The sequence below is a fragment of the Blennius ocellaris genome (assembly GCF_963422515.1).
Source record: "Blennius ocellaris genome assembly, chromosome: 15".
Taxonomy (NCBI): domain Eukaryota; kingdom Metazoa; phylum Chordata; class Actinopteri; order Blenniiformes; family Blenniidae; genus Blennius; species Blennius ocellaris.
Window position 1 is genome coordinate 9,383,626 of NC_137664.1, and position 12,705 is coordinate 9,396,330.

At 38.5% G+C, this 12,705-nt stretch overlaps 1 protein-coding gene across 3 annotated transcripts in view; it reads left to right on the forward strand.

Annotated features, from left to right (window-relative positions):
* arhgap24 (Rho GTPase activating protein 24) overlaps positions 1-12,705 on the forward strand; it is a 65,871-nt gene that overhangs the window by 15,600 nt on the left and 37,566 nt on the right. For 2 of the 3 annotated variants that reach the window (XM_080510276.1, XM_080510277.1), the window contains exon 3: positions 8,383-8,470. In XM_080510276.1, the coding sequence (XP_080366402.1) occupies positions 8,383-8,470 (88 nt within the window). Of the gene's footprint in view, positions 1-7,401; positions 7,499-8,382; positions 8,471-12,705 lie in introns of those variants that run through there. The other variant, XM_080510278.1, reaches the window with a different exon arrangement.

Sequence of the window (12,705 nt, forward strand, 5' to 3'; positions counted from 1 at the left end):
ATCGTGTCTTCTTACTGCTGTTTTGATCAAAACACGGACTCTCTGGTTCCTTTTGACAGTGACAAACACAGACGAGAGAACATTATGTAAGTCTTAAGTTTCCTGTGAGCCACATCACACCCACATTGTGTTTAATAGTCTGTGGGGAGGGAACAATAAAGTGGACCTCCTTGTATATAGCATTAAGAAAAACATCATTTGATGGGTGCAGACGCAGAATTTAAATCAAAGCGCCGCATTATGTCTGCATGCAAATGTGACATCTGATGCTAGACAGTGGCTCCACTCTTACTCCTGGCATTTTTATTTTGGTGGGACAGTATTGTTCAGGCACAGGCATTTTTCACCAGAGCACGGTGAAATTTATCACTCACAGAAAACGAGCTCGGCCATTGGTATTCCTACAGCGTACACTAAGTTTAGAGACAATTTCCTTCGGCTCCCAAACGGTGACTGCATGTCTAATAAGGTCTACATTGATGGATGGAAAAGTCAATTAACTCTCACTGGACTTAACAAGTTCCTGCAAGCTCTGTTTCCTGAGGACTTTCTCTGTCTTGTAGTAGCTGAGGTGGTAACAGAGTGTACTGTGTGAATGTCAGGTATGTGCAGGTGTAGTGGTATTTGTAGAAGATCGTATGCGGCTGCCGCAGGAGCAGCATGCAGTGTTGAATCGCATAAAAAAACAATGATTTCAGCTGGTATCCCACAGCCCGAAGGAGCCAGCGACCTCGTGTCACTCCAAAGACTTTATTTTCCTTTGGCTACATGTACTGTATATACAGAGTATGAATAATCCAACAGAACAGTAACTGCTTTTATGCCCGTGGCCCTGCGACAGTCAGCAGAGCTGGCAGCTATAGTGAGTGTTTTAATGGATTTCACAATGTCATTATTGCAGGTTTAACTTGAAGGAAACGTTCAGGTTGGTTCGGCATCGACTGGCACCGACCTGTGTTTCCATTCATGAATATTCATTAAATGAAGTTGAATACCATTTGACCTCCGGCTTGACAGATTTCTAAATGCCTATATAACAGCAAAGGTGGAAAAAACCAAAAATGAATAAAGTGTGTTTTAGGTTGTTTAAGCTCACCACCCTGACTTCTTGTGAAGGTCACTGTTCAGCCAGGCCTTAGCCAGAAACTGATGTGACCCACCAGAAAAAAAAAAAAAAAAGTGAATCAGCAGTATAGGTTCGTGGCACATAATCCACTCGACTGTGTCCTCTACGGCTTCCCCTGAGGGAGGATTGAGGGCAGAATCAGGTACCGGTATAAGAAACAGAAAAATGGATGTTCTCCTGTGTGGAAGGGTAAAATGTTTTTTTTTTTCCCCTTGTCTTCTTGCACTCTGAGACATCAATTTAAAATGTCCTGCGATTGCTTGAAAACTGGTCTTTATTTATGAATAAACAGAAGCATCAGGACTTCTGCTTTTTGTATTCTGGTTTCATTTGAAGGCAAGTTTTTCCTTCCTTTGTTAACGTTCTTGGTTCTCTGCTTTTAACCCCAGCCTATTTATAATTCACCTTAACCTCATCTTACTGGAAGCAATAGGCTGCCAGTAAGATTTACCACTACCTTTCAAACCAATGAAGGTTGCATCTGTGACCTCTTGGCCGATACATTTTGTCACATTTTCACATGTTTATGGATTGAGGAAGGAAACTGGTACCTGCAGAAAGTTTATCCAGGCACATGAAAAACATGCAAACGCTCAACCTCGAGTTCAAACCTGAAAGCCTTATATGAAAAAAGTATGCTAATCACCACACCACTGGGCAGCCCTGCGCAAACAAAATTTATTATTAAAACAATGTTTTCAAAAGTGGAGAAATCAATACAAAAACAGTTTTCTTGAAATACCTTTTATTTATATTTAGTTAATATTTCTATGAAATACAATCAAGTTAAAGTATGACAATGTGTACATATGGCCAGTTGTAGATAGCATGAATTACAGATATCATCACTAATATATATATAGAAACAGGAAGATTAAATTTGTATTTTATATGGTTTTAAAGAAAGTCCATTTGTCTTTCCCTCCATCTCTTCACATCGAGCTGATAGATTTCAATTAACCAAACATGAATAGCTTTTGATTGAGGATAGGAATAAGAGTAACTGGAGAAAACCCACACACAGAAAGAATATTCAATCACCTAGCAGAAAAACCTTGAGCGCAGCATTGCTATGAATTAAACAGCTCACAATGATCGGTATTCTCAGTAAATCCACAGTAAATATACTATGTAAGCTCTGATATTATAGTATGTTTTAGGGTTTGTTGTGATAAACAAAATTAATGCTCTGGCTTGTGTTTGTTCTGAAAAAAACTAAGAAGCTTTTATTAAACCTATAAATCTCAGTGCTGTATGAAACAGAGCACTAAAAACAAAGCACAAATATTCTTCATGACCAAGGAAGTCGAGAAATTATCTTGAAAACCATTAACTGCATTTACTTCCCTGTGAGTATTCATACTCACCAGAAGAAGAAGTCTCCTACACACGACAGACGTCACATACACAAACTTTCATAGTGATGTCGTTGAGCATGTTCGCTCTCTATATGTCCACATAGTTTTCAGCATATTTATGCCACTGGCATAAGCATTTCATATTCAAGTCCTTCATCAGATATCCTTCATGATATTTTTAATCTGGTAATACATTTGACCCGTGATAAAATAAGTACACCATGGAGCCAGATTTCTTTCATTCAATCCATGCAGTGACCTTCCGAAGTATTTCACATATTATAACCAAACTAAAAGTTATCACATATCAGTGTTAGATACTCTGTATTCTAGGGTACACTGTGTTTTTTGTTTTTTATTCATCTTCAAGTCCTTGATTTTTAGAAAGTAAAACTACACGCATTCTGTTTTAAGATGCCTTATTTTCCCTGTTGTTCTCATTGGCCTCAACACAGCATTGTCTACCAGTGCGCTTTGGAGGGAGTGCAACAGCAAGGGATTTGTTTTCTTCTGCTTAAAATTTTCCATTTAGTTTATAAGTCATGATGAAATGAAATAACTGGAGGGGTGGAACTATTAGTTGTTTTTAGAATGCATTTTGGAACCGAATTTATTGTAAAGTCTCATGGAGATTAAATAAACTATAAAATCATAAATGTAACAGTTACAATAGTTGATTCCCAGTTGATGAAAAGTAGCATGAGAAGAGATTTTGCTTCTTATTGCTTATGGAATAATAATTTAAAGTGTAGAAAGCACGAGGAAACTGGCATCCAAACAAATATGACTACAGTGTGTGGCATGAAGACTTGGGTGGATGTGTATTGTGGTCGAAGCTGTTTGAGGAGTGGACTTGTCCTCTTGCACCCAGTTTAATGTATGGCCCTGGATAAATTTACTGTTTTCTTTCTTTCAATAAAAGTACCTGTTTTTTTTTGGGGGGGGGGGGTTTGGAAGAGTGCCTTGAGATCACTGTGTTGGTTTTGGCGCTATATAAATGAAGTCGAATTGGAATTGAATTGTGGAGTGGCTTAGAAACACTCTGGTTAAAGTTTCCAGAGAGGTGTCAAAGCAATATAAATTATTCAGTGATTGGTAACACACTACACATTGGACTCAACTGAACCATAACACAGGCAGGTTTTTTTTTTTTTTTTTCTTATGATTTAGGACTAGCTGTATTGTAAAGTTCAGCTGGACCATATCTGCTGACTGATTACACTGTGAAATAGCGGGTGAGGATGAGCAGGATTGTCTTTGTCTATTTTACAAGCTATAGTCATCGTGTCTCCTGCAGCTGTGCTCCAGTTTTAAAAGTGTAGCAATAGTGGAAGGGAGAGTTTGGCTGAGGTGGCTATAAAAAGACTTCAGAGATGCATAAATTAGTCTTCTGTCTTGAGCGCAGAATGAGTAAATATAGCGTGTGTGTTCGTTTCTTGGTATTACATAGGTTTATGACGTGATCCTGTTTAATGATTAAGTCACAGTTATGTTTCAAAAGAATTCACAGTATTTATGATGAAAACACTTTACAGCACTAGTACATATTGTCCCACAGCTGTCTGTTCAGCCGTATGTCCTTACAAAGTGTATTTTTAGGTTTTACAAGAACGTAACAGATCCATAAAGCTCTCTGACTTTAACAAGGTTGCTTTTCTTCTTCAATAAGGATGAGTAAAGACTTCGAGAGACATGAGTACCGGTAAGTTATTCTGTGCATTGTCAATTTTGCTATATAAACACCTCTTAAGGCTTATTTCTATCCCTATGCCAAGTACTACGTGCCCTTTAGTATTTATCCTTTAGTTTTATAGGATTTCACAATAATTGTTTTGGCACTGAAACAAGCTCATTTAACCTATTGCACACTACATGTTTCATACTTAAAAAGAATCATAACTTGAGCTTTGAGCTTCCTGAAATGTGTCTCTTTGGAGGCTTTAATGATTGACTGTACAGTCTAACGTAGCATCTCTGAAAAAGCAAAAATGTTTGCATAAAACTGCAGATACACTTAAACTCCCTTTGGTCTGAAATAACATGTCTCTGCATCAGGGAACTCAGTCGCAGTGGCAGGTATTCCGACTAGAAAATGACAGGACATCACCTCGTTCCTCTGCCTGCAAAGAGATCACTGCAGGCGTGCCTCCGATTGTTATCTCACAGATCCTATGGATAGTGTTTGATTGATATAGTGCCTGCCAAGGAGTCGTACAACGGGCCTTACTACATATTGTTGCTCTGTTCCAGATCTTGTTTAAAGCCTGTGTGATGATTTATCACAGATAATTTATTGCAGGTTTATTTGTATTCTAAACTACATGAAGTGGGTTCAGGCCCGGTTCACCCCATTATTTCAAGTAATCGAATACGTAGTTTTTCCAACAGGGATGAAAGATTTGAACTCTTCTTGGGTTACTGTTTTCAAAATTACACTTACCATATCAATCAAATCTGTCTGGCACTGTTTAAGACAGTTTAATGGTTTCTATTGTATTTGGTGATTTACCCACTGAATTATTTCTGCATTTTATTTTTTTTTCTTGATTCATTACTGCTCAATTCATTTTACATTATTTATACTTTGATAATTGAGCAAATTCAGAATGCAAAATTAAACATTTCGGATATTTGGGTAAGATTACATGAGAGAGAGTTGTTGAGAGCTGTTGTGCATATTATTAGCACTGGTTTGATTAATTCATGATTCATAATTCATTCAAGTTTCACATAATTACAGCTATACCGATATTTGGTACAATAGCATGACCTTGAGCATGACCTTCAGTATGATAATGCCAAATGCTGGCCAAATAGTGATTAAATTCAGAAAAAAATTATGCTTATTATTTAGCTGTTTATCACTTGATTTGTATATTTTTTGCCATTTTTTGCCCGTAAAATAAAATTTTTTATTGCGTGTTGAGTGTTTTAGTACAACATTTGTATATTTTCAAATTTCTGTAAATTATACTCATAAGGATTTTGTACACACATTTGTATATTTCCATTCCATGTGCAACTGGAAAAAGACTGTTACTCTAGCTCGCCAGACTTCAGGTGAACCCACTCCCTGCATGAACATTTGCGAAATTACTTTTGGCCAGGGTGTTTTATTCTTCACGAGAGACTCACAGGATTTAAGAATGCCTGTGAGGAGATGGAGAAAAAAGATATTGTGGATGACATGTTGACATTAATGATAATAATCCTGACGAATCACATGATAGCTGTTGGATACAACACTAGAAAAAAAACTTATGCCCAGATGTTGTGTCGAGAACAAGCAGTGAGAATGATTTACAGTGACTTGAAAAAATATTCATTCCCCTTGACCTTTTTTTTTCTTTTCTTTTCTTTTTTCTTATTCCACAATGGACATATACCGCGTATATATAAGGGACAGAAAATATTCAGGTCCATGCTACACTTTTCTCTTCAGGTTTTGCATCTTCTCCTTGTGCCTGTGAGGGTTTTCTTCTCAGGATACTCCCACTTTCTTTCCTTATGATGTAAACTGGTGTCTCTTATGTCACTGTGGTGGACTTGTCATCTGTCCACTGTGCCTCCTGATATCGTCTATCTCAGGTATAGACGATATATGGAGGTTCTTTCACTGAGGCTGAAGAAACAGTAATTATTGGCTGAAACAGCATCAGATCGATGACCAAAGCTTTAATGAGCTCTGAATGACCTGTTTTAGAAATAATGTGTTGTAAATTGACTTCAGTGCAACAGTTTATTTATTTGCAATCTGAAATCAAGTTCATCCTCTGTTTTTTATTGAATTAATACTTTTTCCACTATCATTCGTTAAACTACTATTTTAACTATGGTTTTGGGGAGGATAATGACCCACCAACACTCTCTCCATTCTCCACATAACATCATCTCTGAGTCTCATTGGAATCATTTTAAAATGTCTCAGGCAGAAGTTTTAAGCCAAAAAGATTTTTTTATTTTTTTTTTAAACCTAACTGTATCTCACAATCTCATCGCCTGTCAACAGATGGGCAAAGTAACAAGCAGGTGATGAAAATAGCAGAGCTTGTACCAACTAAAGACACTGATATTTATATCTGACATCCACAACCTAAGCTGCATTTACCCTATTGCTGTCAATGTAGCTGGTTAAACGTTGGGTTTATGCCTAAAAAGAGCTTCACGTGTGGGTTTAATTGCTTCAGTGTGCGCAGGCTGGTCCATTCACTTGTGTATATGCTATTAAGTGAAGAGTCACAGTTTTTGAGTCGCAGTAAGTAATCAGATATGTGTTTGCAGTCCGAGAAGGCAAACTAAAATTGATTTCACTTGGAGCATATTGTTGGATGAAGCTGCAGAAACTGACAGGCTGGACTGCTGCTTACAAGCCTGAGCCTCCTGCTGTTACTCCTCTCAGACAGATTTCTATGAGCCTCTTGTGTTTGCGTGTTTTTGCGTGTGTGTAAAAGATAATTAAATGTGTGTCATTATAGTGAATCCAAAAGTGAACTCATTCTCCTTTAAAATAATGTAAAAATAATAATAATAAATAAATAAATACAAAAAATATTGGGTTGGGCCACGCTATTGTGCTCTTTAGGGTAAATATTACTCTGCCTGTGGTTGGGTATGTCTGCAGCAAACAACAGGCCACCAGGGAGGATGTATGGAAAGCGTGGCTTAAAGCAGAGAGGAGGAATATCTGTGGTGTTGTGGTTTTACAGTATAGAGAAACTACACAGGCTATTTTTTCCCCTTCCTTTTTAAGAACATACAAAGAATGTCACGCATCTGTAAAATGGTTCTCTTACATGCACACAATTCAGATAAATCCCACAGTGTTTTGCTGGCATGGTCTAGGCTACATGTGGAAAAGATGTACGCTCAGTGAATGAAGACTCTTCAAGGTGCTTTTGACTCGTGAGATATTGAAGCTCAGCAGAATCTCTTGATGACAGCAACATCAAGCGAGTTGTGTCCCTCCACACGTCTCCACCCCAGTGTCTTTGTTGCCCCCATTAAAGCACCTCAGGTAGGGTTTCTACTTCCTGACTGTCACTGTTATGGCTCATTAGAGCTCTCTCTCTCTCTCTCTCTCTCTCTCTCTCTCTCTCTCCATCTCTCTGTCTCTGTCTCTGTCTCTGTCTCTGTCTCTGTCTCTGTCTCTGTCTCTGTCTCTGTCTCTTTCAGCAGGAAGGAAACGGTTTCCCTCTCAGATCTCGATAATGTGCAAGGCCTTAATACTGATGTTGTCACCTCTGCACATCTTGTCTGAATTAGCATAAACTCAGATAGAAGGTCACTCTAATGACTGTCAGATGCCACGGGCCTGAGGTCCAACTTGTTAATCAAGTGAAAAGTCAGCAGATACTGGTAACATAAGAACAAGGAATTTTCTGGGTAGGGAGAATTGAAGTATTTTCTTGAAGGAGATTAACAGAAAACAAAAATCTGTGTCGTGAGATATTCTCAGGCACAGTAATGTCTTTGGCCAAGCGAGTGAAATTAACTGGGTGTTGCAGTGGTTCGTACTATCGCCTCACAGACAGAAGGTTGAAGTTTGAATCCAGGTTGTAGTACAACAAACAAATTTATTGGAGGAAAACTATTTAGCACATTCATCAAGGGAAGATTTGTTCACAGGTGAAAGTGACAGCATGCTACACTGTAGTTTAGAAATAGATATTATGATGAGAAAAATAATTGATGTTTCCACTATCAAGTTTCTTAACATGATAACAGGCTCCAAAATAACATGCACCCCATACAGATGCCAAACAAAATGTGCTTAATATCAGATTTTAATTCACCGTGACAGCACTATTAGAAAAATGCTTCAATCATGGTCAATGTCTTTGTTTGAAATATTTATTGTGCCGCTTGAATGTTGATGAATTTGCTTTGTGCTTTTCACAGGGAGCCATTTTCTTACCTGGAAACAAAGTTACTGAACATCCAAACAACAGCGATGATGGAGGAAAGTTTCTTTTCGAGGTCATTCCAGGTAGGAAAACGAACAGCTGAATCACACCATTCTTCTCTAAGGACTGCACAGTGGAGGCAACATATATTCTTCACCATGTTATTCATAGATTTTCAATTTTAACATCATAAACTTTCCTGTAAATGTACAAAAATGTAGGAGTTTTTGCCCCAAAATACACAGCATTCAATAAAATGGGGATTACCACTGTATTGATGCTGTCTGTGCTCAGGAGGCCCTTAAAAACACCGGGTGACATTTGGAAAATGTGACACTGTAAATGTCAGGGAAACTTTAGCAGAAGAAAAAAGAAAAACACTCATATTATTGTGAATTTCTGAAGTTTTACATCTTATACTCTCCTTCCAATGTCACAAATAGAAACTGAGCCACACTGAGTGATGCAGATGTTGCCTTTAAAGAACATTTAGTGATGGTCCTTATTCAAACTATTGACCACACACACACACACACACACCCACACACACACACACACACACACACACACACACACACACACACACACACACACACACACACACACACACACACACACACACACACACACACACACACACACACACACACACTCAGGCTTGCACAGAGGAAGGCAAACATGTGCACACACACATACTTTAAGACCGTGTGGAAACATGGTCATGCTCATTGCAGAGACAAATTTGAGTATTTTCCCAGGCAGTAATTGCAAGAATGTGAGTATATCTAAAACACACACATGCTCCGTGGGGAAACAGACACAGCTGTTAAAAGATACAGTAGCCGAATGCATTAACGGCACCAGTTGATCCATCTAAAGCCCCGCGGAAAACTCCGGATGTTTGCAACAGCCACGTTATTTGTAGTACTGTTTTCCCTGGTGTACATGCAGATGGGTTTCTCTCAGAGGAAATGCACATCATTTAGACCCCGATCCCCCTGGACACACAGAAGTACGTAAGTGTCTGAGGAGATGGTGGTACTTTCTCATGTTGATAAAAAAAAATGTGCATAGACCAAGGTTAAGCAAGATGCTGGCCTGAAGTGACACGGGGGTGTCACAGGTCTGCTTCAAAGACTCTTAATTAGAGACTTTCTTTTCTTTTCTTTAGTGGTTAATGCCATTTTTTGGTTATCTAACAGTTTACTAATGAGCTGAGGATTAGGGGTTTCCTGCAGAGATAATTCAGCAAGATTCTGTTGCTGCTCTTTTGTGCAGCTTTTCAATATTCACAGAATTCCAGAGAATTTTACATGTCACCGTGTGATTAATAGCTCCTATGTGATTAATAGGATTGTGTTACAAAAGAAAAACAACACAATAGTTTTCTTTATGTGCTGTTTTTCAAATGCTTATGTGCCTTTGACATGATAGAATACATTGCAATATGTCACCGGTGAAGTGGAACAAGAGATTTTCTTCATATAAACAAACTCAGAGCATTTGAAAGTGGCCAACATGAGCACTTTGACGCTGTTTTTGATGCTATTCACACTAGATGCTGAACATATATGGGCTTGAAGACATCTTGACACACAATGACAGAATTTGTCAGACAACATACACATCAACTTTCTTTCTGGAATCACAATATGACAAATCTTGCATTCACCCTAAAGACTGAAAATGTGTCCAAATGTTAAATATTACACAAAAACTTTGGCTGATGGTGCAAAAAACTGATTCCCTCAAAGTAACACAAGGGAAGTTCCGGAAACAAAATTCTTCACTTCTCGTTCTTATTTCTTTGTCACCAAGCTTTAAAAAAAGAAAAAATAAGTACAGTGTTAAGTTCATTGTGTGTTTGACTGAATGGTTGCAGGTGGTGAATTGAGCTTTAATTATCAGGAACATGAAACTCTGTGGCAGATATCATATAGCCAGCGTTGTTTATAGAAATGCACAAACACAGCATTTTATTTAAGGGTGTAGAAGATTCATGATGTCTTGTATAAGTAGTGTCTGTGTTGGCAAAGGTGTGCCAGGATGATAAGTAGCTTTTTTATGTCCCTGTGCAACTCATATTTTGCAGTAAGTTTCTACCACAGTACTAAAAGTTAATCACATTCCTGAACATTGTTGGGCTCATTTTCAGTCGACCTTTTCAAAATCTGAAAACTTTAGGGAACGTATTACTCCTAAAGGTGAAAATTAGTTTTCTTTGATGAGTTTAATATGGATGAATTACTTTTTTATAGTAAGGATACTACAATGACATTTATTGCCCTTTATTATTCCCCCAAAATATCATACTGAGTTCAAGTTTAAAACTCCAGGGTCAATCTCCCAAAGGAGTGAGATGTCAAGTGTAATTAACTTACTCACCTTTTGTTTTTCGAACCAAGGTCTTCTTAACCCAACTGGTGTGATGTTTACTCAAAAAGTGAAAAGGTACAAGCTTTTATATCAGTGGTGGAAAAATTATTTTCTCAAGGGGCCATGTGATTAACTTCCACATGCCTAATTTCTCTTTCACATTATGATATAACTTAGAAGGCAGAATGTTAAATTGTTTGGATAAAGTGGTATTTTTCTGTCCGCATCATTCAAGTTCTTCTCTTTCTGTACAGGGTAATGGCGATCTAAATCGTAATTCTCAACCCATATATTTATGCTCTGCAAATGGTCCATTAATTGAGATGAATTGAGTCTGCATCAGTTTGCATAAGATTCTTTATACACAGGTCATTTACCTTACTCTTGTGAAGTCAGTGTTGAGCTTGTTGTTTCTGTGTGTCTCAGACTGTTTCGATTCACTCACACTGACAGAAAAAAAGAAAAGAAAAAGGGGTTTACAATCTTGTTAACTGAATGATCATCACAGGGAACTTCCAATTAGGACTCAACAGACCAGAAGAAACTAAACCTTCTATAAATCACTGGTAATGCAGCCAAAGCCCTCTTTCCATCTTTCATTACTCCCTCTTAGTGATGGAAAACAAGTACATAGTATGAAAGTCTGAGAGAGCAAATGAAAGGAAAACACAACACATTTCTTCCACTGGTCTAAATGTGGCTCCATAGTTTGGACACTACACACGGACAGTGTCTGGCAGACAGACAGACGGGAAGTGATGGGGGGGGGGGGGGGGGGGGGGTGTGGGAGGGGTTGCAAGGGGAAACGGGGTGAAAGTCAAAGTTGTACAGAGATGTCCGTTGTGCTGGTTGTCTTGTGAGGTCGCCCATGAGGTTTAAAGACGTGCAAGAGATCCAGTGACTTCCAGGAAGAGGGGGGAGACTCGTTTCACATCATGGCATTTTTTTGGAGTTCTGGAAAGTTTTCCTTAGTTACTCTGTACCTTGGAAAAAGTGAAAACACTGCAAAATAGTTCAGAAAACATCCCTGCAGGTTTCCGTCACTGGTACTGAACTCTCTCTTGCTCTCTCTCTCTCTCTCTCCCCCAGACTTTGCTGTTCTTTCTTCTTTGACTCTTCACATCTGGTTGATGTGTGTTAAACTTGCAGAAGAGAGGAAGAGAGATGGGTTTATGAGGCGAACTCACCACACTGTGAACAATATTTAGACTGGAGTCACCTTTGTGTCTTTATTTTCATCTGCACATCACAGATTGTTCAGGTACAGACTGTACAGTCTTTTGTCCTGCATCGCGCGGACAGGTCACAACATGTGGAAACTCACCGGGGAAGAAGAATAACAATACAAATGCGTGAATGGAGCAGGCGGAATGTGTGTTTTCAGACCGGTCCTCCAAATTTTGTGGAGAAATATTTTATGTAGCACACTCTTCAGCTATTTAGGAGTATGTCTAATAGTCAGGAGGCCCTGTCAGACTGACACATTGGTTATTTCTCAGTCCATATGTACGTATCAGAACATTGTGTTGCTTGGGATTACTATGCAATTTTATCTGATGTTGCCGAATCCTCCCAAGAATGTCAGTTATCAGCATAATCCTGCTGTATAGCATGAAAGAGCTGCTGATACACCGGGGGAAGGTAAAGTTTGTCACTAATATAGTATAGGTTTAGGTTAAAATGACAGACTGTTTTTTTGATGTTGGTTTTTTTTTTGTTTTTTTTAATGTCACCAGTTTCAACTAAATATCTGCTGCTAAATGCCACTCCTTGCTGTTGGAGTGTGATTAATTATCCAACTCCTACAAAACAAGGATCAACACAGGAAGCCGTCCTGCTGTTTTTGATAGAGAAACTGTGCGCTCGTCTTTCCCCGAGCTGCAATAAAGACTAGGATTTGGCTCCAGTATCAGTTCAGTATGTCACTCTCTCTCTCGCTCTC